Source organism: Lontra canadensis, unplaced genomic scaffold, assembly GCF_010015895.1.
Source record: "Lontra canadensis isolate GAN:19392208 unplaced genomic scaffold, GSC_riverotter_1.0 scaffold2, whole genome shotgun sequence".
Lineage (NCBI taxonomy): Eukaryota > Metazoa > Chordata > Mammalia > Carnivora > Mustelidae > Lontra > Lontra canadensis.
The window spans coordinates 34,991,174-35,017,244 of NW_022630996.1; the positions used below are offsets into that span (position 1 = coordinate 34,991,174).

At 39.7% G+C, this 26,071-nt stretch overlaps 1 protein-coding gene across 3 annotated transcripts in view; it reads left to right on the forward strand.

Annotated features, from left to right (window-relative positions):
* The first annotated feature begins 405 nt into the window (after positions 1-405).
* DPY19L1 (dpy-19 like C-mannosyltransferase 1) overlaps positions 406-26,071 on the forward strand; it is a 91,073-nt gene continuing 65,407 nt past the window's right edge. For 2 of the 3 annotated variants that reach the window (XM_032871797.1, XM_032871806.1), the window contains exons 1-5: positions 407-802; positions 19,000-19,024; positions 19,657-19,744; positions 23,344-23,481; positions 25,420-25,540. In XM_032871797.1, the coding sequence (XP_032727688.1) occupies positions 505-802; positions 19,000-19,024; positions 19,657-19,744; positions 23,344-23,481; positions 25,420-25,540 (670 nt within the window). In that variant the 5' untranslated portion in view covers positions 407-504. Of the gene's footprint in view, positions 803-18,999; positions 19,025-19,656; positions 19,745-23,343; positions 23,482-25,419; positions 25,541-26,071 lie in introns of all 3 variants that reach the window. The other variant, XM_032871802.1, reaches the window with a different exon arrangement.

The window sequence follows — 26,071 nt, forward strand, 5'->3', positions numbered from 1 at the left end:
AACCACTCACAGGGGGAGGGGCGGCCGCTCCCGGAAGGCGTTCAGCGCCCGAGCCCCGACAGAACCCCACGCGGGCTCGGAGCAGGGCGGGGGTCGCGAGGCGGCCACCAGGTTTTACCCCGCCCGCGCCGGAAGTCCGCGCGTGCGCGCTGGCCAGCCGGGAGCGCGCGTCCGGCGCGGAGGGGCGGCGGGGGCGGGGCCGTGGCCGCTCACGGGGTGTTCCCGCCCCCGCCCCCCGGCGTTCTGCGGTCGCCGTGACAACCGGAGCGGCGGCAACGGCGGCGGGCTCGCGAGTCCGGCGCCGCCTCCCGGCCGTACCGCCAAAGCAAGGAGCCGCCGCCCGGCCTTGCTGCTCTCCCCGCCTCCCGGCCCGCGGGGAGGGAACGGCCCGCCCTCCGCCCGCCCGCCCGCGGGAGAGTGAGCGGCGCCCGGGCCGCCCCGCCAGCCCGCCGTTCCTCGGCCGCCGTCCGGGCGCGCGCAGCGAGCGGGCGCGACTATGCCAAGATGGTCCTGCAGGCGCGGAACAAGCACCGAGAGGCGGCCCCCAAGCCGCCCCAGCCGCCCCGCGCCTCTCAGTCGCCGCTGAGGGGGGCGCCGGACGCCGGCGCCGGGGAGCCCGGGCCCGAGCGCGCGCCCCGGTCCCCCGGGCGCAAGGGCGCCGCGGGCAGGAAGGGGCCCCGCGCCGAGCCCGCCGCGCCGTCCGCCGGGGGCGGGCTCGGGGGGCGCCTGGTGGCCGGGCTGCGCGGGGCGCTGGGCCTGCGGCGCGCGGGGCGCGGCCGGACCTGGACCACACTCCTGCTAGGTGAGCAGCCCCAGAGCGCGGGCGCCGCCGGGACGCGGAACTTTGAGGCGCGGGCCCCTTTCCCCCTCCCCTAGACTCTCCTCCCACTTCCGCGCCGCCGAGCCCCGCCGCCCGGTCCCCGCCAGTTTGTAGCCCTCTCCGACTTTTCCTGGGACGTCCTCACCTCCTCTTCCCCTCCCCCTCCGCCTGGCTCAAGCTTCCTCGCTCCATTCCCGTCCGCTCTCCGTCTCCGTTTAAAAAAAAAAAAAAAAAAAAAAAAATGGCCCCGAGATCAACAGCTGCCCGGCCTGGCGGCTAACTGACAGGTCTGCGCTAACGAGACTTGGGCGCAGCTGATTGGCGCGGACCGGCCGCTTTCCCGTTATCTCGGCGGGTGGCCGGAGGATGGTTTGCGTTTGGTTGGAAGCAATGCCGTGGAGCTCAAAGCAGAAGCACGTTCCCTGTCCTAGAAAGTTGCTAAACTTATAATTAAATTTTAGCGTGCTTTTTTTCTTCTTGGCCACAAACACCGCCGGTGGTACTTAGTGATTCCTCTCGGCACGTCACTTTCCAGGTTGTGTTCTGTTTTGGGCACTGGAACCCTAATCCTCTCTGCTGACCTGGGAACATTTGGTGTGGAGGACTTCCCTCCTTTTCCGCTGCCATGCACCAAATGGATGATGTGCAGCGATGTGCTGAAAAAAAAAAAAAAAGTTGAAACAGTCGCAGGTTGTGGACCGACTTTAGGTTTCCTTTGTTTCCTGACTGACATTCCGATAAGGCGAGTTGTAGCAGTTTGGGTAATGGGCCTAATTTTTCTAAGCCAGTAAAATGTAATACTGCCTTTACTATATAATATCATTAATGGGCTTTGGCTACTGCATTATTTAACTACTGGTGATTTATGCCTAAATATCCTTTCACATTCCCTTAGTGGCCCAAAACAATTTGGATTTCAATATAGGGTAAGGATTAGGACTCAGCAATTTGGCTTCCCTTGACATAACATCCACCACTAGAAGCCGCTCAGTCATAAAAGGCCAGAGTCATCTCCGTGTGTGTGTGTGTGTGTGTGTGTGTGTGTGTGTGTGTTTTAATGGGCTCAGAAAGGTTGATACTGTTATTTGGAGACTTTTATGTGTTGTAGATTCAAGCCAAGAAAATTCAGTATTTTCAGTATAATCCTCCTCTTTTCAGTAGCGAGCCTGAAAAACCTTACCAGTGTGCAGGTTAGATAAGTTCACCTTGGGGAGGCAGCATGGTACAATGGATGAGACAAGCTCCAAATCCTGTGCAGAGTTGTGGTTTGGTTTAAGTTTCAATTTATTTCCTCTGTGAGCCCTTCCTTCTCTGTGACCTGAGATTATCACCACCCCTACTAAAAGGGGGTGGTTAATATATGGGAAGGCATTCTGTGTCTAAAGCCCTTAACAAGTTTTAATTGCTATTATAAAAGCACATGCATAATACTGATTTGTGACAGAATGAAGCTGCATTTTTGTTGAATGGCTAGTGTAAACATTAACCACTTCATAGTGAAATATGGAAGGGCACCACTTATTTTTCAGGGAGGTTACAGTAACACCCATAGGATAATCATGCAGTTTTCTTGTAATTGCATTTACTTTGAATCTTTTATTGGATGGCTTAGCTTTGGATTTAGTAAGCATTATATTTAATGCTTATACCTAAGTGCAGTTTGTATTAATAGAACACTGTGGCACTTTACTTGACTTCCCCTTTGGGTATTGGTAAGAGGTACAGGGAAGGAGCTGTCTCACATTTTTGGGTGTACTCTGGACACTGGTCGTTGGATGGAGGTTGGATGATTTTCTGCATTTACAAAAGGCCATCTACCGGATTCTGGAGAATGAACGGACATAGGATGTTTGGTTCTTCCTCTGGCCTTGTACCCTTGGGTCCTGCAGGAAGGAGCAGAGTTTAGACATTTTTGAAAGCTTCCTCATTCCCTGTCTTTTTGCTCTTTGCAGAATGAGTGTGAATTGAGTTGACACCATGCAAGTCTTTAGTGTAGGATTTTGCTATCACAAAAATGGCTTCATTTCTGTTTGGGAAGAAATTTTAAAACTTGAAGCTCCCTGAGAGTACACATACTTAAGTGTTGGAAACTGACTCGAGGTTCTGGTTTCGGTTTCTTTCATCTCTTCCATATGTACTAAGCACTGATGAACTCACTACCTACCACGATGACCCTTTCTGCTGTTGGGCAGTGTTAAGCACTGTTAAAAAAATCTACTTAACAAACACACATGTTTTTCCTATTTTTAGACCTTATTTCTATTTATTTAGTGGTAACAGCCATAAAGAATTGTTTTTCAAATGTTTGTTTTTTGAAGTGTCACTCTAATAGTTCCTTGTATCAGTCAAGGGGAGCAGCAATATAGTAAAGAAAAACCATGATGCTGTTTCTCCAACGTTATTGACCGTAACTCACGGTAAGCAATACAGTGCACATTAAACCTGCTCACACTTCTGGAAGTACAACCCAGTACATTTATGCACGTGTCTGATATTCCATTTAGGTATGTTGGTGTCCTGGTAGGAAACAGATTTAATAAATGGACTCTTTTCAGAAGTGAACAGTTTTAAGTAACCCATAAAAGACACTGAAACATCCCTGCCTGTCAGCAGTCAGAAGGTGCTACCGCCTCTGGGCCTCCAGGGGAAGGGGTGCTTCATCAGGAGCTGACCCCGGGGAGGGCTGTGCTGTGGGAGCAGGATCTCCCAGGAAGAGGGACCCCAGATCCTCTCCTCCCATCTTCTGCTCTCCCGCTCATGCCCCTCACTGGCTGACCAAGTGGAACCCCTCTGGCAACGGACCCAGATGAAGCATTCTGTAGGCCTCGGAATAAGGCAGAGAAGGGCGGAGAATGGATTTAGAGACGCAGAAATGTGCGTATACTTGAAACAAGTGTCGTGTCCCGATACTTACTTCTGTAATGTGCGGGATACTCTGATTTCCTATTCTGTCATTTTTTAAAAAGAAATGCCTTTTACTAACTCTCGAGTTTTATGACATAGTATTATAACTTATGGTTTGAAAACACTGCCTTAGAATAACTTTTCTGATTCTATACCTGTTTTAAACTAGTTGGGGGCCTGAGGAAAACATTTAGCTTCCCTGAGCCTCAGTTGTGTATAAGTAAAAATGGGAGGCCTGGATTAGACTGGTGGCTCTCAATCTTAGCAAAACTGGACTAGAGTCACCTGGAAGCTTTACAAAAAAATCCTGATAGCCAAGCCAGACATCAGACCAGTTAAGTCAGAATCTGGGGTAAGGTTAGGTGGAGGGAAGTGTCAGTAATTTTAAAGCCCTATGTCCTGCTTCTACTTAGAAGCAGACTGGCCAGCATCACGGGGCTGACATTCCTACATATCAGCGACCCCCTAGTACTAAGTGCTCCTTGCTTCCCGTCTTTTATTTATATTTTAAATTTATTTATTTTTAAGATTTCATTTATTTATGACAGAGATATTGAGAGAGGGAACACAAGCAAGCGGGGAGATGGAGAGGGAGCAGCACAGCAGGGAGCCCGATATGGGGCTCGATCTCAGGCCTCTGGGATCATGACCTGAGCCAAAGGCAGATGCTTAACTGACAGAGCCACCCAGGCGCCCCCCTCTTTTATTTTTTATTTTATTTTATTTTTTAAAATTTTTTTAAATTTTTAAAAAAGATTTTATTTATTCATTTGACACAGAGAGAGAGCACAAGCAGGGAGAGTGGTAGGCAGAGGGAGAGGGAGAAGCAGGATCCCTCTGAGCAGGGAACCCAATGCAGGGCTCGATTCCAGAACCCTGGGATCATGACCTGAGCCAAAGACAGATGCTTAACCGAGGGAGCCACCCAGGTGCCCCTCCCCTCTTTTAAGGCAGGGGCACAGACAGCCCAGTTTGCCCATTTCTCCTAGTCTCTGTTGTTTTCCCAAACCTGGGGCTGTAAGTTGCCATTCTTCGTCTGATATGGCTGTTTAGAGTTCTTTGTACCCATGTCTACTCTCAAAAGAGGGTAGTGAAAAGGATAACTGGAGAGGGCTCTGTGTTTCAAAGAGAAATGGAAGGAGTCCTTTCTTTGGCGGAAGTGAAGAATATGCATGTTAAGCACGCAAATAAAGCATGCCTGTGGCGAAAGGTTACAAGGTAAGATGTCATCTACAAAACATAATAAAATTGTAACCTGAATACGGAAGAGACAGATAATGAAAACTATTGTTTTTTTCCCCTTACCTCTGTCCTACTTGACTCGTTTGTTACGTGTCTGGTTCCTAAAGCCAATGGAAACTTCACCCTACTGTAAGTGGGTCCTTTATTCGCAAGGCTTCTCATATGCACCGTGAGGACATTTTGGATTGAGTAATTCTTTGTTTGGATGGAGGCGGGGGAAACTCTCCCGTGCATTGTGGGATGGTTAGCGGCATCACTGGCTTTGAAGTAGCATAGACATCTCTGTACTGACCTGCATCTGAATCTTGTTTCTACACTTAAAAGCTATAGGTCCTTTAATATTTCTGACTCTTGGCTGCCTCATCTTTAAAATGGGGATGATAAATGCCCCACATGGTTATGGTAAAGAATAAATAATATATGTAAACTGCAGCTTTACTCGTGTTTACCAATTACTGAATGCCTACTACGTCTGATGCTAGTTTAGGGGGATAAGTTGGAAGAGAAGACAGCTGTAGCCTCTGTCTCCATGGAACTCCATTCTAAAAGGGTCAGGGACAAATAAAAGTAATAGTACCTTGCAGTAAGTCCAGTGGAGGAAAGAAAAAGTAGCTGAGATAGAAAAAAAACAGGAGATACCTGCTTAAGAATCAGAAAAGTCTTTGGGGAGGTAGCCTTCAAAGTGAGCCCTATAGGCAGAGAAGAAACACACTGTCCAGAGGAAGAGAAAGGGCAGTGTGGATGTGGCACACAGCATTTGCTGTGGTAGGCCACAGCTTAGCCTGTCCTACACGGCAGGGGCATGGACTGGGTCTCCTTAAGGAGCTTGGGTTTTATTCCTTGTATGATGGGAAGCTACTGAGGAGTGTTGATAGGAGAGTAGCATGATTTAATTTTTATTTTGAGAAATCTACTCTTGGGAAAATGGGTTGTGGAGTACAAGGGCAAAGCAGAGAGAAACCAGGCAGGGGAGGCTCTGGCGGGGATCTGTAAGAGAATGGTTGGCTGTGATGAAGGGGAGGAGATTTGAGATCTGTTTTGGAGAGAGAAATGGTAGGAATTGCTGATGAATTGGACTTTTATTGAAGGAAAGGGAAGAGTTATGAATCATTTCTAGGTTTTGGTTGCTGTAACCAGGAAAACAAGGTGGCATTCAGTGAGATCGTGAAGATGAGGGGCATGGGTGAGGGCATAGGTTTGAGAGGAAAGATTGAGAATTCTATCCTTGTTATGGTACCTTTGAGACATTTTGTGAGGTGTCCAAGTAAAACTGTCAAGTGGGCCGTGGGGCATAAGAGAAGATGTCATAATGGAAACACAATAGGGCATCATCAGCAACTGGGTGGTATTAAATTAATGGGAATTGATAATAGCATCTTTTACTGATCCCAGGTTTACTCTGTGCCAGGCATAGCTCTAAGTGCTTTAGATTAACTCATTTATCTTAAACTCATTTCACTGCTAACTCAGTCCTGACTATGACTTTGTGATTGTCATACCCGTTTTATCAGATAGGAGATCTGAGGCACACAAATGTTAAATAACTTGGCCAAGATCATCCCTAGAATGTGGAAGGGTCAGGATTTGAACCCAGGCAATGTGGCTTCAGAGTTCATGCTCTTGACTTCTATGCTGTATTTCACCTTCTCTAGGGCAGGTATAGCAAAAGAAGAAATGAAGCCCCAGGACTCAGTTCAGAGAAACCGGCAACTTTAGTGTTCAATAAATGTTAGCTTTCTTGTTCCTTCCTAGGGGAAATAAAGAAAAGAGGGATCATGCATAGAGATATGGGAATAAGAAGTGGGCATATTGGAGTGGCATAAGGGACAAGAAAAACTGAGGAACTGTGAAGACACAGGGACCACTGGCCATCTTAGTGGGATGGCTTTCAAACAAACACTTAGATACAACTGAGCATTAGCGCTAAGGGTGTAGTAATACATAGATCTTGGGCCAGTACATTTCCCTGGAAAGCCAGTGAATGAAATGGGAATTTGGGATTTAAAGAGTTTCTTCAACGTTTAAAACCAGTGTTTTTCTTTCTGAGATAGATTTCTGGTTAACTTTAAAGAACTATTTATAATAATTTAAACAGCTTTATTATTAAACTAAACAATTAGAAGGGTTTTGAATATGTTATATTCATGTGTACTCAAATAACGAATGTGATGAGTTTAGATTGTGTAAATATAAGGATATATTACCAATTTGTGATTGATTTTTGGCCTATAATATGGCATCAATACTAAAAGCAGGTAAAACTTTATTATACACATGCATATTTACATGTTGCTAAAATTTGAACTATAGCTGTTTTTATAAGTTCTATACACTTAGCCTGTTAGGCTGTATTAATGTTTCTCAAAGTTTATCTTAATGAGATTTACATTATCGCAGAGACTGTAAGTCTGTGTGCTTGTTTCTAAGTGGGGTAGCTTTAGGCTTTATAATTTACATCTTTAGTCCTAAATTCCTGCCTTGCTAGTTTATCTTTTGCCATCAGATTATACTTTACCCAAACCGTTGGAACATTACTCTTCCAGGGATGAGTTTGCTAGTTTTCTTTGGTTACCATTCTAAAGGGTATTAATCATCAAAGTTAGTAAAAATTACATCTATTTCTAGGTCAAGACCTTTATGCTGCTGTTTAATTCCATAAAAGGCAGTCTCATTTCATAGGAAAGATCAGTTCTCCATGAATGATCTTTCATAATTCAAGAATCATTGAATAGGAATAAATTTAAAAGTGGAAGAATTGATTTTTAGAGTACATAAATATACAACTATTGTTAACTTTTTTTTCCCCGCTTCAATACTATTTTTTTTTAAATTTTTTCAGCATTGTTATTCTTCCCCCCCGAATACATTTACCCCTGAATACATTCCCCCCTGAATACATAAATGAGCAGCTCACACATCTTCACATTTGTCCAGAATATTCTTTCATGTTTGACTTCCTTTCCAAAGTAACCAATTGCTGGGTGTGTTTTTCAAGTTTGTCACTGCACATGATCAATGCTTGGGCAGCATCTTGTAATTTTAACTTCTAGCAGCAAATGTTAACATAATAACCTAGTCACCAAGATCACTCACAGAAGTTCTATTGTGATTCATTGTACTGATCAAGGATGGGGTGAGTTTTTCTTCTAGTTTATAGTAGTACCAACTGTATTTTAAACACAGTTTATAAATTACTTGGCCAATTACTTTTGAAAACTTGCCACCTTGACAAATTTTTAACTTGGGAAGTTTGTTATAATTGAGAAGAGTGAGGCTTTAGTCATATTTTTATACAACTCAACTCAAATTTGCCTAAAATGCTACTGCTCTGCACTGGATTCGTCTATTACTTCCTAACAGTAATCACTGCTTTTTGTAATGCAGCTTTTCACTGCTTCAGTTGTCAAATCTCAGAATCTTTTCTTCACATTTTAATAATAATCATAAAGAACTTATGTAACTAGCACAGTGCCACTGTTTTCTACTACATTTAAAAGTTTTTTTTTTTTTTTTAATAAGACCTTATTTCTCATTCTTTTGTCATCTTTGATCTCCATGGAAATACCATAAAAAATCTAGAACTGAAATGTTAGTTACTGGAATTTTACATGTGAAGAAAGTAAAGTAGGCCAGGTGAGTGGCCTGACATCATTAGTGAGTTCGCAGGGGTAAGTCTGAGATCGAAGTTAAGGTCTCTTGGCTTGTTGAGCATATCTGTCAAATTGTAGGTTTCAGATCTATAGTTTTAGGCAACTGTCAAAAAACTATCAAAGATACATTAATGCAGGGTGCCTGGGGTGCTGTCATTTGAGTGTCTTGCTCTTGGTTTCAGCTGGAAATCTCAGGGTCCCAAGATGAAGCTCTGCCTCCGGCTCCGCCCTCAGTGCCTTGTCTGCTTAGGACTTCCTCTGCCCTGGTGGCCCCAAACCCCCTCCTCTCAAATGAATAATCAATCTTTTTTTTAAAAAGATACACTAATGGGAAGATGACCTCCTATATTCTAAGACCTGATAACTCTCTTGGCAAGAACACTACTTTGCTGGCTTCTGCTTATTTGGGGGAATCACTCTGTTATAGCCTTATGGTTAACCTGTTAGTTTCCATTTTGTTTTTCCTAACTATTTTTTTAAAACGACTAGATTCTGAATTATTTTGTATTGGTTGGTTGTTTGGCATTAGTATAAAACAGAGTAAAATAGTAATCAGTGGTATCATGATTTTCTTAACCATTAAGGAATAGGGTATTTGGGATATCCAAGGGCAGTTTGCAATTTGTGGGAGACTCTATAACCTGAAGATTGGAATGATTTCTTGATTTTTTGTTTTTAAAGATTTTATGTATTTATTTAACAAAGAGAGAGATCACCAGTAGGCAGAGAGGCAGGCAGAGAGAGAGAGGGGGAAGCAGGCTTCTGCCGAGCAGAAAGCCCAGTGCAGGGTTCGATCCCAGGACCCTGAGATCATGACCTGAGCCGAAGGCAGAGGCTTAACCCACTGATCAACCCAGGCACCCCGGAATGATTTCTTGATTAATGAACTTGTTAAAATCTCTTGCCTAATGTGATAGGCCTGGGTTTATATTGTGTATGTGTGGGTCTTTTTTTCCCCTCTAAAGAAGAGCTGCAGCTTCTACGCTTTTTCCATTAGGTTTACTAAAGTTTTGCAGTTTTGCTATGATTGCTCAGAAGCATTTAATGGCCTAGCATATTATTTTGGGTCTATATTTATCTAGCTACTTGTACTTAAAACACTGAAATGCCTTTCTTTCAATAAAGAGAAAGCTACTTTGTGAAGATCAGTAATGTAGGTTACTGTTTGATTTTGAAATATTTGTGTTCACATTATGTGAGGATAAGATTTTAAAGTAAGTTAGAATTTATTGCTGTAAAAACCCATATGCTGGGTAATTGTTCTATTAAGTATTCCCTACTTTAATATATGTATATGCATAAATGTTTAAAAATGTGAAAATTTACTTTGTATATTTCTCTGTTTAGAAGCCTAATTATATTCTTTTTGAGGGTGGTGATATACATTTTCATATGCTCTGTTTTCATATATTCATTTTAAAATAAGACTTTGTCCTTGATTTTTAAATTATTTCTAAAGAATTTCCTTTCATATGTGAATGCATTCTTTTGGTTAAATGTGCTTATTAACATTTTCATGCCCAAGCTTCTAATTCAAAGGACATCAGTGGTCAGAGTCACAGAATCCAGGCTTTCCTCCAGGTAATAGTGTGTCCCACTGATGTGACCTTGCACCTCCTAGGAAAATAAGAGTCATATTAGGCTCATGAGGACTCCTGGATCGTTTTTACTTAATATGTGAAAGTGTTCTGTAAACTGCAACTGAAAAACAGATATTAGACATTGTCATTGTAATTGAGAGCTTCCTAGATTTTTCCATGTATAAGGTACTGTTTTGGTTAATGCCAAATATATGGAGGAGATTCAAATGAACTAAAAAAGTCAGCCTTGCTGCCATAATCACATAGACCCCTGAATTCTAGAACTCGGTAGTAGTGTCTTCATACATGACTGAATTTTAAAGCAGTCATGGTCCTTGGGACTCAATATCTCTAGTAACAAATTGAGTGCATTTATTTTTTTCTCCATTCAAAAGAGAAAACAAATTAAAAGGGCCAAACCTGCAAAGACTTTTAGTTTAGGGAGCAGGAAGATCAAAATGAAAACAGAAAATAACCAGGCAGGCATCTTGGAGAGTGTGAAGTCCGATGTATTAGTAGTAATTGTAGCTATACAAGGTCTTTAAGTGCAAGGGAGAGAGATAACTGAAGAAAAAACGCTTATTCACATTTGGTAAAAATGAGGCTCAGAGAGGCTAAATAACTTATAAGTCTTAAAAAAAAAATCCAGGGACCTATTTCTTTTTAAGAGTGACTTTCTTGCCAGGGGAAGTAAAGAAGGATTTGATTTTTAGTTTTAATTTTTTCCCTTTCTTAATCATTGTTTTTGCTCTAGGATTTTGACAATTTCTCCTTCTGAGTGTCTTTTGAACTAATATTTGCCTTTTCCTAATAAAAATTGCTAAAAGTATAGATTTCCAAGCCCCAATTGAAAGCTTTTGAGTCAGAGTCTTTGAGAGTGGGGGTCCACAAATGCAGTCTTAATATGCCTCTCCTAGATAAACACTCTCAACCCTAGTTGAGAACATTAGAATCACCCCCTGTGCCAAACCTAGCAAATGTTCAAAGCTCCCAGGTGATTTCACTGTGTGTCAATGTTGACACATTGTCCTTAAAAGAGTTTCTGTATCATCTAAGGGGCCTTGTTAAAATGTACATTTGGAGTCAGGTTTCTGGGATGGGACCTGAGAGTCTGTATATCTAACAAGCTCTCAGGTGATACAATTACTGCTGGAGGACACTTGGAATACAAAGAGCCAATCTCATATTAAATTTTGTGAACTACCACCTACATTTTGTTCCTGTCATTTTTGTACCAATGATAATTAACCTTGACTATACACCAGAATCACTTGTGAATTAAAAAAAAAAAAATTCCTGGGGCACCTGGGTGGCTCAGTTAGTTAATCTCTGCCTTCGGCTCAGGTCATGATCTCAGGGTCCTGGGATTGAGCCCCACATGGGGCTCCCAGCTCAGCCGTGAGTCTGTTTCTCCCTCTCCCTCTGCCCGCTCATGCTCTCTCGCTCTCTCTCAAATAAATAAATCAAATCTTTTAAAAAAAAGTCCCTGGAGTTTCAGATATAGGGGCTCTGGGTTAATACTCAAGTATCTCTAGTTTTATTTAGTGCCACTGATGATTCTAATGCAATCTCAGGGTTTAGACCACTATGACTCCGTATTACTGCATGGTGATGTAATCTCTGAAACTTGCTTTGGTCTTTTATTGAGTGGCACAGTGCTTTCCAACCTTTTTCATATCATGGCACACATGGAAAATAAGAATATTTGTGTGGTATGGAGTGGGGAAGTGGTGTCTTCAAAGCTTGGATGTTCTTGGCCCCCAGGGACTCTAGTTCTCTCATCCTTAGCACTCCAGGTCCCACTGGTTGAGAAGCTTTGTAAACTGCGTTCCTGGTATTCATGGAGCTCTGAGAGCCGGACACACTATGTGTGTGTGTGTAGTGAGTAGGCCCTCAGTAAATGTTGTCTTGTTATTGCCTTTATCATTTATATTCTGTACTGTGTATTAGTGATGGGATTTTTTGTTTGTTTGTTTTGGTTTGTTTGTTTGTTTTTTTTTTTTTTCCATGTTGGAGTACAGGCTACATGCGGCTTTCCTGTAGCTGTCTTCTTTTCTGGCTACCCACCATAAATCCTCACCTAGATGGTAATCATATCTTGAGCCTTGTCCCTCCCTCCCATCCCACTTTAATAGATCCTGCCTTGAGAAGGTCACTACTAATCTGCCTTTTCAGATTTTTTTACAGTTCATAGACTTTGTGCCCTTTACTTCAGTGCCTAATGTGTTCTCTCATTATTTTATGTCCCTAAATCTTATCTCTCAAAGGTTTTATTTTTAATGTTGGCTAATATTTCTTTAATGTTGTTGGTTTCTAGGAAAATGCGTTATGCATCTAGTTGGCATTTAGATGCTTGTTGACTTTAGAGCACTTATAACTCTCAAAAATTCTAGGTGCTAGAAAGAAGACGGGATCTGAGCTTGTGTATACATGACTCTTTTCCCTTTTTAAACTGGGTCCCACAGGATGTCTTTTCACTTGTTGCTTCACTACACAGAAACTGGCCTCTGTTTCATTCTAGGTACTATAGACTGAAAATATGATTTCTTCGAATATTAATTTTATTGTAATATATATACCTTCAAGGAATGGGAACCCTTTGAGCAGTTTGGAATGCTTAGATATTATCTTTAGGAATGTATGTTTTTGTTTAGTTCAGTACATTCTGTAGTTTCTCTTACACAGTGATCATCATTTAACATTTCAACCCAGTGAGGTGCCAGGCATAATGCTAAGGGTGTCGATATTAAGATGAATTAAACACAAGCTCAGCCTCAAGGCCTTTGCATTCTAGCAGAGGAAGCTGTTGTGTGCATGACTAGCTATTTAGGTGCTATAATAAAGGTATTTTAGCTAGGGTGGCAGGATAAGCTTCACAGAATGCCAAGTTTGAATTCCTGTGACTTTGAAGGATGAAATAGGAGTTTACCGGCAGAAGCAAAGGCGTAGCCTCATAAAACACATGGTATTTTAGGGAATGGTTGTCCTGTGCAGAGGGCAGGAAGGGTGTGTGGTGCGGATTAACTGGAAGTTGACTAGAATGTGGGCTCCATGGTCTGAGCTATGGGAAGCCGTGGAACTTTTCAAAGAGGGGGATGAGATGCTTAAACCTGTACTCTTAGAAATTGACTTCATTCTCTAGGATGGATTGTTGATGGGGAACAAGGAGACTATTTACTGGTGTCTTTTCCATTTGGAAAGAAACTCTTAGACTCTGAATAGATCCTTGAGAAATAAGAAACAAGAAATTTCCCTCCCTTCTCAGTGGAAGAGGTTGAGTATAGAACTTGTCAAGGTTGACTTGGAAACCTTGTCCAATAGATTTAAGGGGAGGATCCTTAACCTCTTTTTGTCATTTGTCACTTGAGAGTTAGAAAGGCTAATACTCTTTAGAATGCTTTAAGTATGTATTAACCTCAATTTAGGAATAAAATATATTAAATTTCACAAGTCATTTTGGACTTACAATATATTTTTCCATATAAATATTGTTACAGGACGAGGTCATCAAATGCCCATGTGGGAGAGGAGGCAATTCTTCCCCAGTGGAAAAAAATAGAGGTTTTGAATTAGAACCATCTGCCTCCAGGTGGTTCTTGCCATTTATTAGCTTTGTGTCTTTGGGGGAAATGACCTCTCGAAGGCCCAGTTTTCCATTTGTAAAATAGGAATAAATACCCCCAAGGCCGAGTGAGAATCAAATGAGAGAGTTGGTGAAGTTGCTCTGAATTTCAAGGCAAATACTGGTTAGGAAGTACACACATAAGGGCAAAACGTAACCTGGATGGGATAGCGTGGTCCTTAACAGGAATGCCTGTTGCTGGTTGCAGTTGCAGGCGAGTCTCCTCTGGGGTTACCACAGAAGGGCAAAGGGAGAGGCCCTTTGGTTTTGTGGTTATATGGTTTTGTGGTTCTTGCTTTCCTCCCTTGAGGAGGAGAAAGAAAGAAAGGGCAGTGGGTCTCTAGCCCTAGAGTGCATGAAACTGAGTTGGGTATCTTAAAAATGTAAATCACAGGTGGCTCTACTTTCCAGCAATCCTGATGGCAGTGTGAAAGTTATCCACAAAGAAGCCCAAGACTTCAGAATCATCTTAGGAGGGGCAACTTGAGGAAAGGGAGGATGCTGGGAGAGGAAGTAAGTGCAGGCAGGGTTTGGGTGCTGGGTGGTGAGGGAATAGGGTTTAGGAGCCCCTGAAGATTGAGTGGAACCTATGGAAAAGCCCCCTCTCCCACTTCTTTTCTGTTCCTCCTGCCTTCCCTCCTGCTGCTGACTACTGTGGGCCAGGCATTGGGGGAGGGGCAGGAGGCCTCCCCTCCCTATTCTCCCAATGCACTGTACTTGCTGGTGTGGGGCCATCCAGAGGAAAAGACATGAATTTAGATTATTTCATTTTCCTCCTTAATTTTATCAGGTTGTGTCCATAATTCAGCAAACATTTGAATTGAGCTCTGTGCTCAGCTTTGTGCTAAATACCATAGTATAACTTTCTGATAAACATTGTTTCTGTCCTCAGGAAGTTACATTCTAGTTTGTTTAAAGGAGATTCTAATAACAGGAAGAAAACAATTTTCAGTGGAGAGGCTGTTCATCCCATGAAACTGAAAATCGATACATTGTGACGTATAATCTGGTATAAAATTTCTTTAATCAAAAAGTGGAAGGAGTGTCTGGTTTAGTTTCAGAGTGTTGGTAATTTAGGTGCTTCCAGCAAAACGTTAAGAACCTTTCAGAATTCTCAGCCATAGGATTGCAGTCTTTTGAATTAGATTACAGAGCAAACCTTCTTTCCTTGAATGCTTTTTTTCTTATGGGATAGGCTTAGATTTTTGAAATTTCAGTGTTGGTTTTTTTATTTCTGTTTTTGTTTTTGTAATGTTCTGATTAAAACAAAACAAAAAAATGCTATATTTACGACAGTCCCTTAGAATGACAAAAAATAGCATATGTATTAAAATGGAAAAAGAGATTATCAATTTTATTACACTCACAAAAGACTAGACGGGGTTGGTAATCACTGGACTAAATTTAGAGAAAATCGTTTATAATCTTTTCTGTAGGCAAGGAAGCAAGAAAAGCTCTAGGGGTGCCGTTAGGAATTTTTTGTCATTTTATGTCTTTATGCTTAAATTATATGCTCACAAGGCTGTATCTGCTTCACTGGGGCTTTCATTTTCAAATGACATATAGATATACACACATGTACTTACTTCAGTTTTGAATTAATTAAAGCGTAGCTAATATCTTTTTCTCTTTGAAGGGGCAGGGAGAGAGGAGGAGAAGGGCAAAGGGAGAGAGAGAGAATCTTCAGCAGGCTCCATGCTCAGCATGGAGCCCTATACAGGGCTTGATCTCATGACTCTGAGATCATGACCTGACTCGAAATCTAGAGTAGGATGCTTAACAGACTGAGCCACTCAGGCGCCCCATAACTCTACTTTTTTTTTCTTTTTTTTTTTTTTAGAGACAGAGAGCATGAGCAGGGGGGAACAACGAGCAGAGGGAGAAGCAGGATCCCTGCTGAACAGGGAGCCAGATGTGGCACTCAGTCCCAACACCTTGGGATCATGACCTGAGCTGAAGGCAGACGCTTAACTGAGCCACTCGGGCGCCCCTCTACATTTATATATAAAACTTAGTAGTTTCTGTAAAATATACTGTTTATATCAATAGATGAATTGCAACTTTCCCTCCCTTTTATCTTGTGGGGGGGGGGAAGAAGGAGGGGAATAAGACACTTTAAGGTAAGGTAAGCCTGGCTTTTGTCTTTCCACAGCCCCCCCCACCCACCCCATTCTCCTCAAGGGCCCATGCAGTGTAAGGCTTTCTTGTAAGAGTTCTTGTCCTCAACTTCGCTTTCTCTGTCTGCTCACTTTGCTTACACAAGTTACTCAAGCTAGTTCTGGTAAAGTACTTAAAAAGTATCTGACATGTAATAAGAATGCAAATGTTAGCTGCTTTATTATTATTACTACTAAATTGAAATGGACAAAGAAATTAAAACTACTGGGCAGGTTATGAATTGACCCTGGAGGCTGTGAAAGAGCTCCATTCAAAAGCCCAGAACTCTAAGAATTGTTTAGTACTTGAGCTATTGAATTAAAGGAAGGCACCAAAAGCTACTTGGTACCTTTGTTCTTCTGCAGAATTGTGGTATTCTGAGGAACTACAGAGGTGATGGCCTTGAGAAATCCTATTTATCACTCTGGAATTGTGAAGGTTAAAGTCTAATTTAAAAGCATATGTGAAGGGGCGCCTGGGTGGCTCAGTGGGTTAAAGCCTCTGCCTTCAGCTCAGGTCATGATCCCAGAGTCCTGGGATCGAGCCCCGCATCGAGCCCCGCATCGAGCCCCGCATCGAGCCCCGCATCGAGCCCCGCATCGAGCCCCGCATCGGGCTCCCTGCTCGGCGGGGAGCCTGCTTCCTCCTCTCTTTCTGCCTACTTGTGATCTCTGTCTGTCAAATAAATAAACAAAATCTTTAAAAAAAAAAAAAAAGCATATGTGAAATGCATTGCCCTTGAATTTAGTAGAAGACCTGATGCATTCTTTTACCAGAATTACTTAGTATTATTCTAGAAATGTATTACTGTTGTCAAATGAGAAGAAACCACAGCAAAATTATAAAATAGGAGCAAAATTATCATTTTTAAATAATATCGTTCAAAATAGAGGATTGAGGATGATAAACCAAAAAACTCTAAGAATTAATGATAGTTTAGTAAATGAGTAAAACAAGTACATTGCAAAATAAGTACACTTCAAAAATAAATACATTAACAACATCTAATAAAGTATAAAAAAGATTTCATGGATCTTAGTAGAAAAAATGTTCATTAAACTTACAAGAAAGACTTAAGAAATATGAATAAACTGTAATAGCTATATTAATTCTACTGATAAGATTTTTGTCAAGGCAATGGAAAAAGGAGTTGAATAATTGAAGGTATATACCATATTTATGGTTATAAACATATGGATTCCTACTGTCAATGTGTAGATTCTTTCCAAATTAATTTATAAATGAAATCCCAATTATAATCTCAAAAGGATTATCAAAGTATTTGTGTCAAGTGTTATATATGATAAAGATGGCATTTACATTTTATGAGAGGAGAATGATTTATTCAGAACACAATAGATTATTGAGAAAATAAAGCCTAAACTTCATTATTGCAGGGTTAAGTCTTTAAAGGCAGAAACCAAAAAGGAAATGGATGGTAAATTTGTCAACAACAACAACAAAAAAATCAAAATTTTGAAAGCTCAAAGTACCATATATAAGCAAATGTCAAACGACAAACATGGTTAAATATTTGCAGTTGTAGTGATCTAGAAAGAGTAACTTTTGTCTTGTATAACCATTAAGATCTCCTAGGTAGAGTGTATTTTTTAATTTTTTTAAATATAAATACTTCTTGGGCTACCTGGGTGGCTCAGTGGGTTAATGCCTCTGCCTTTGGCTCAGGTCATGATCCCAGGGTCCTGGGATCAAGCCCCGCAGTGGGCTCTCTGCTCAGCAGGGAACCTGCTTCCCACTTCTCTCTCGGCCTACTTGTGATCTCTGTCTGTCAAATAAAAAAATAAAATCTTAAAAAATATATATAAATATTTCTTTAAGAATAAAGGCAATAAGTTCCAGACTGGTTTTCATTTCTAAGAGCATTTTCATAGTTCAATTCCTTATTAGTTATTTAATCAGAAGCCTGCAATAAGATGAGTCTTGTGGCATAAGAAAATTGGTATTTTCTGGATTCTTCTTAGTACATTCTTTTTACTTGGACAGAAAGCAACTATTGATTTTCCTATGAGACTGATTTTATTATTACCTTGTTTTCTCTTCCTTACCTTTTCTTTTTTCCTTTTACCCTGATAAGAGAAAAAAACTCTAAAGGCCTGAGATATAAGGGAAGTCATTTTAGATTTTTTTCTAAGTCAGCATGACTATACATAAACTTGGTTTAAACCAAAAGCCTGATTTATGGCCTGCCACGCATACATTATACACCTGCTTCGTAAATGAGTAGCCTAAAGGAAAACCATCTTGTCTTTAAGATATCGATCAATGCTCCTACTCCCTGCATTCCTTGACATTAAAACTTGTGTTGCCTGCCTGTATGCTAATCTATAATCTTTTGAGCTTTTATAAGATGTAAAAAAGTATATAACAGTAAAAACTGTTTATTCCACAAAGTACTTTCTTCCCTGTGAAGAGTGTGTTTCCTGGGCAGCTGTCCTAACTTGGCCTCTAGTAAAGCTCCTACTTTTAGAGATTCTAAAATGTTTGCTTGTTTTGCATCAACAACCCCTCCATCTCTTGTTTTTATTTCATTCTACATTTGTTTAAAAAAATAGGAAAGCTTATCATAAAAATCCAGATATTGCAACAATATGCAAAAAGTGGTAAGCTCTCGTTTTATTCATCCCCAGTCCTGTGCCCTGAGGTCACCATATTTCTTTATTGTAGAGTTACCTTTCACTGCTGGTTCTGTCCCTGTGGCAGTGCTATTTGTGGAAGTTTCCATCTGAGGGTTTCTTGTGTAGTTTTTGTCAAATAGTAGGCCCCCATTTTGTTGAATGACTGAATGAATGAAATTTGTAGATATATGCCTAATTCTTTTATAGTCCAGGCTGTTGGATTTTAAGCCTAGCCCTGGGGTTTCTTTCAAAGAGTCACTCTCTTTCCCCAGTTGCTAAGAGTCCAACATCACACATCCCAAATGCTTATCTTTATAATGCTTTTCCATAAAGTGAAAACATTTCTTTATGCTAGCATACTAATTTAAATTTCTTTTTTTTCTTTCAGCTGCCTTTGCAGCAGTGTTGCACTGGTAAGATTGTTTTTTTCCTCTGGTGTATTTTATGCAGATGGTTACAACTCACCAAAGCAATTTCTTGTATATATAAAGAAATAATTTCAGGATGATAAGGGTGAATATATATTATTACATGCAACAAAATAGTCTGAAGTAGTAGTTTAATTGATAAATCAAGGTCAGAATAATGTAATTTTTTAATAAAAAAAGAGATCCATTATTAAAGAGGTTATATTTGAGACTCTGTTTCACTTAACGTTAATATAGTGTTCATGTTGAGAGGAAGATTAATTTTTTTAATCTTCTGGATAGAGTGAAATATGAATTTCATTAATCAGACATTTCTGAGATGGTAACCCAATGACATTTATAGTTCAATTTATAATTTTATTGTACTTGACTTAAATTATTGTTATTCTGGTTCATTCTAATTTTAAGATCTCATTTGAATGTGTTTTCTATTAGAAATTTTAGTGGAATGTTACGACAGAGTGGAAAAATAGATACAGATACCACTGTATTTGAATTTTATTACAAAATTATGTGCGAGTTTCTAGATACCTTTATTTTTGCTCTTAGAGTTTCTTTTAAAAATAATACTGAGTATAAGTGTCAACACTTGGTTTGTCACCCTTTTGTTTTTACAGGAGCCATATAACACACCTCTTTGAAAATGATCGTCACTTTTCTCACCTCTCAACATTGGAAAGGGAGATGGCTTTTCGCACTGAAATGGTTAGTTTTTATGTGATATTTTTGGGATCTAAAAACTTTTAAGCATTTTCTCATGGAAATTCAAAGATGTTCCAAAAAAGAAAGAGTGGACACCTCCCCTTGCCCATTCTGCAGCTTCAACAACCGGTGACACAGCCATTTTTCCTTCGTATACACCTCCACACATAGGAGACCTTAGACATCATATCATTTCATCAGTAAATACTTTTGTATGTATCTCAAAAGAAAAGAATTTTTTATTACCTACAGTACTATTGGCACACTTGAAAACAATGAACAGTGATCTCTTAATACCGTTAAGTGTCAGCCACTGTTTAAATGACCGATTGGCATTTTTTTTTTCTTTTTATAGTTGGTGTGTTTATAGTCTGGAATCAGGATTCAAACCATGTCTGTACATTTCATCTAGTTGATGTTTTTCTTAAGTCTTTTAATCTATAAATTCCACTTCCTGTTTTTATTGTTTTACTTTTTAGTTATGGAAGAATCCAGGTTATTTGTCTTATAGAATTACCTGTAGTAATTTATGTTATTTATTATGTTCACTGTCCAAAGTTCCCTGAAAATTGATAGATAAAAGACTTGATATATGAAGGCTCAATTTTTTTTTTTTTTGGGGGCGGGAATATTTCATAAGTGATGTGCATTTATTGTACCATACAAAGAGGCACACCAATCTGATTGTCTCACTTTCTGTGATGTCAAGATTGATCAGTGGCTTTAGGTATTGTCATGTTGGTCCTTCTGTTATAGCCTAGCTATCAGCCTAGATCAGGTCATTCATTAAGATTACCAAATGGTAATTATCTATTCTTTTTTCCCCTCCATTTGTTAATTGCAATTCTTCTATAAAGAAGAATTTTCCCATAATATTTATTTGGTTTCTATGATGTATAATTCGTACAGGTATGAGAGGTGAATACTTGATTTTTTTTCTTTTTATTTACCACTTTTTGGAAAAATGAGTTGGTTTCCTAGCATTTTCTTCTGGTAACCAATTGAGTACCTTCTTTCAGATTCTATCATTATTATCTAATGGATTTTAGCATGTTTTGTGAACTTACCCATCTTTAGCTGACGAGAGCCTTTGCAGTTGACTCTGTGTCCTTTTGATATGACCTCACTAGTATTCTATAGCTTTCTTACTTTCTAGTACTATTAAGACATTTTCTCTATAGACCTGGAATCCTCCCATTTTCCAAGGAACCCCAATTTCTTTCAGTGGCAGATGGTATTCAGAGACCACAAATTTGGTGCTAGAGATCTTTATTGCTACTACATTTGACCCTTAGAACAACAAGGGGTTAGAGGTGCTGACCCCCGTGCAGTCCAACATCCATGTATAACTTTTGACTCTTCCGAGATTTAACCATTAATAGCGTATTATTGACTAAAAGCTGATACCATAGATAGTAAGTTAACACATATTTTTTATGTTATCTGTATTCTATACTATATTCTTTCAACAAAGTAAGACAAAAGAAAATATTAAGAAAATCATAAGGAAGAGAAAATAAATTTATAGTACTGTACTCTATTTATTGAAAAAAGTTGAGGTGTACATGAAGCTGTGTAGTTCAAACCTGTGTTGTTCTAGGGTCAATTCAAATTTAGGATTAAGTGGTTTTTACTTACTTTGTTTTAAATTTGTATCTACTATTAGCCCAAGAATCTTGGTTTCATATTACTTATTTTTGTGAAATAAAAGTACCAGAGATTATTAAAACTAAGATGATTGAAAACATTTTAAAACTTTCTTGCATTCCTTTTTGACTTTGGGATATGTGCCATTAGGGATGCACAGTAGAATTACTATATCTTAAAGTTACTTGAAATCTTCTTCTAATTTGATAGTTAATTTCTCTATTTTATTTTTATTTTGATATTTAGGGACTTAAAAATTTTCATTTTACAATTAAATAAGATGTTTACATGATTCCAAAACAAACCTACGAAACAAGATAGGTTGTTGTGGTGTTCTACAGCTGCCGTAACAAATATACCATAAACCAGGTGGCTTAAAGAGCAGAGATTTATTCTTTCAGAGTTCTGGAGGCTAGAAGTCTGAAATCAAAGTGTTGGCGGGGCTGTGTTCTCACTGAAGGCTCTAGGGACAATCCTTCCTTGCCTCTTCCTAGCTTCTTGGGCTTCCTGGCAATCCTTGGTGTGCCCTGGGTGGCATCGAAAATGCTATCACTCCAAGCTGTGCCTCTTGTCTTCATAGGGCACTTTTCCCATTGTTTCTGTGTTTACATTTCCCTCTTACTGTAAGGATACCATTTATATTAGATGACCTCATTTTAATTTGACTACATCTGCCAGAAACTTACTCCACATAGGTTCATATTCCCAGGTTCCCAGTGGATATGAAATTCAGGGAGATATTATTCAACCTAATACAGTTGGAAATATTTTTAAAAATACTGATAGGAAAGCTAAACACCTTAATATCAAGAACCATTTTTTTCCTTTTCAATAAATATTGGGTATGCAAATTGCTTTCATATTGATGAACCTTAAATTCAGTTTGGAGTTTGACAGCTGATGGGTGCTGGCTACTAGTGCAGGTCTAGGCAACACTGTACAGAAGGTGAAGTTTGTTTCTTGTGTTCATCTGTCGAACCCTGTTCTGCCGCTTACCCCCTCACAAGGGGAGCAAGTACTAGTACTTGTTTATTTTTTTGATCCATGCATTATTCCAATCTTAATATCTGTCTGAATTCCCTCAAAATGAGAGTACCTCTACTGCACTCCTCCCCGATTCACACAGCCCCAGTCCTCCAGGATTTTTACCTTATTCTGAGCTGGAAGGAAGGAAAATAGTCTGTAAAATTAGTTGGCATCTGAATGTAACTTACATGTAATATATTAACATGTAGCCTTCCCAATATATTTGAATTTTTACATGTAAATCTGGAGGAAGGATGACTGATAACACCATTTTGGGGATTCATATGGGTAGTAGGGGGAAACATTTTTGGCTAGGGGAGATTTCTTGGATCCCAGTAACTTAAGTTCCATAGTAAACCGCTCACTTGCCCTGTTCATAAGATAGCCTTTTCTAACACTTAAATTAGTAAGGATATGGAGTTTCTTATTACATATGTTGTCTGAATTATGTATATTACTTTAAAAAAAAAGATTTTATTTATTTATTTATTTATTTGACAGAGAGAGAGAGACAGATATAAGTAGTCAGAGAAGAAGGCAGAGGGGAAGGGGGAAGCAGGCTCTCTGCTAAGCAGAGATCCTGATGCAGGGCTTGATCCCAGAACTCTGAGATCATGACCTGAGCCAAAGGCAGAGGCTTAATGCACTGAGCCACCCAGGTGACCCTGTATATTACTTTTAAATGTTGAAGCTCTTTTTGAAGATATTTTGAGTTCAATTATTTTAATTAAGACAAGGTTATACTAAAATATGTAGTTCTTTTTTATAACCCAAGATTCTATTAGTGATCAAACACCATGAGAATAATTGTAGCTATTATTTGCTTGATTGCTTTGTTTTTCAAAAACAGTGTATTTCATTTTTTTAAGCTGGTAAGAGGCATAGAAATTATGCATTTTAATTATAACTATAACATATGCTTGTTTCAGGGACTGTATTATTCCTACTTTAAGACTATCGTGGAAGCACCTTCATTTTTTAATGGAGTATGGATGATTATGAATGATAAGCTGACTGAATACCCCCTTGTTATTAACACATTGAAAAGGTTCAATCTTTACCCTGAGGTAAGTCACTTTTTCAATTGTGTGGTTTTTTGTTTTGTTTTGTTTGTTTTGTTTAAAAGTGTTATTGTATTAAATACTGATTCTAAATGTGAGATGTATTTCAATATATTATATTTCACCTCATTTTTTAAGAAAGATGTGTATGTTTTCTTGGAAAGGAATATGGAGAAAAGACTATTATTAATTTTGGTGGGCTTTAACTGATTTCATGGAAACCATTACGATTGCATGGTCTAGAAAATTTGAAAACTATCGAGATTTGGTGTGTTTGTAGAGATTATAGCAAGGAAGCACCATTACCTGTCATTTGCCAAATAATGTTTGCTCCCTCTCTGGGATTCTTCACTTAATTGAATGCTCTTTTTTGGGTGGAGTGGGGGAAAGGGGATTCACCCAGGAGGTGAGGGAGGAAGCCAGTGATATCAGTAACTTTTTTGGCCTCTCCTTTACCATCCCTGCCCTAATTTGACACATCCCTAAGCATTTTCCAGGGCTAAGCTGAGAGGTGACTTCTTCAGCCAGATCCTCCCTGACTTGATATGAGGGTCATCTGTTAATACACTGTCCCCGTGACTCCCGCTTCTTAGCTTACTGATGTTGCTGGACAGCACGTCCTCATGCCAGGGCTCTGGCTGCCTTGGTCTCTGGGGATCTCAAGCCCAGGCTCAGTACCTCAACTTATCTATCGGGGCTCTCAGGCATTTCCCATTGAATGAGAGAAGTCCTGTTTCCGTCTAGATCAGTGAGTAAGCTGATTGATTAATGAGGAGATGGAGATAGAGGAAATAGAGACAAATAAATAACCACCAAGGTGCAGTATTGGTTCACTAACGTACTGTTTACTGAGTACTTTCTATGACCATGTACACATTTACTGCTATAGAAATGGGATCACACATCTTTTTTTTTATAAGTGATTTTTTTGTCTTTTAGAATATTTTTAACAGTCTTGTGTCATCTTTTCTTCCTCAGAATCAGTTTTAGTGGCTATATATACAGTCTTCTATTGTTTATTTAGTCCATCTTTTGTGAAAATGTTCATTGTTTTCAACTTCTAAAATATTCTAGAGCTGCCATAAGCATCCTTGAAGCTAAATCTCTGTACATAGCCTTATGTTTTTTAAACTATAAATTTGTTGATGTGGAACTATATTTAGTTCAACAGAATATATACTTTAATGATTTTGGTATGTGTTGCCAGAATGCTTTCTAGATAGGTTATACTAATCAAAGTTACCATTGGCAGTGCTTTTGAAAATGCTTATTTCCCTGAATCCCTGCCAATTTGGTAGACAAAAAAATTAAAATCACAGGATATACTTTGTTCATTGCTATATATTTGTGTATATATGTATTTCATTCAATGCTATACATTAAAAATACATTTGAAATTTCAAAAGTAATTGCTTGCTTCTTATGCCCTTTGTCTATATTTCTATTAAAGTAGAAAGGAAGAGCTCATTTATTCCATGCCAGATATTAATACTGTGCTATATGGGAAAACATTTTCCCGCTAGCTTTTTGTTTGCCTTTCAACTTTGTGTGTGATCTGTATGTATTCTTTCTGTATAGAAATGCTGTTATCTATTCACATCTGGAGAAATTAGATCTACTCAAGAAGACAGAGTATTTATTTGTTCAACTCTTCTTTTGTGTACCTTACTAGGATTTTATATCTTTCAAAAATATAAATCTTGTGTGTTTCATGTTATATTTTATTCTTACCCATCGGTGGAGAGTTGAACACTGACCAATGAAGAATCTGTGTAGGGGATTGTGAGGCTTATTTTACTAGGTTTAAAGGGAGCTAAGTAGATGGTAGAGGGAAGGAAAATTTGATAACTATCAAAATATCTCAAAAATATTTTAGTAATGAAACTTGATGATCTCTTTTCTCTAAAAAAAATCTAAAAAATGTCTTTATTTCTTTAAAAATAGGTAATCTTAGCCAGCTGGTATCGAATTTATACCAATATAATGGACTTGATTGGTCTTCAAACCAAGATATGTTGGACAGTGACCAGAGGAGAAGGACTCAGTCCTATTGAAAGCTGTGAAGGCAAGTTTCTTTCCTTCTTTCCAATTTTTTTTCCAGTTCTTTGTTGGAGCACGTTAAACTTACTGCAAACTTAGTGATATAAAAAACTATTTTATTGTGCTTATGGATTCTGCAAGTGAGGAATTTGGGCAGGGTATAGCAGGGTTGGTTTGTTTCCACCATGTCAGAGGCTTCTGCTAGACTCAGGTGGCTTGGGAAGACTGAAATTAGTTAGAGACTGCTTCACTGGCATTCTAGCTCCCGACTGGGGTCCCTGCGAGGCTGGGCTCAGTTGGGACTCTCAAATGGGACACCTACATAACGCCTTTCCGCACACCTGGGGCTGTTGTATAGCACGTACCTCAGGGTAGTCAGGCTCTTCATGGGCTCCAGGTCGGACACTGCTTGGCCACTTCCAGCCTTAGAAATCCCATGTATGACTTCTGACGTCTTCTGTTAAGGCAGTCACCAACCCAGCCGTCATCAAAAGCAGGAGCAGAGACTCCCCCCACGCCTTTACAGGAGGCGTGTCCATGAGTTTGTAGCCCTGTT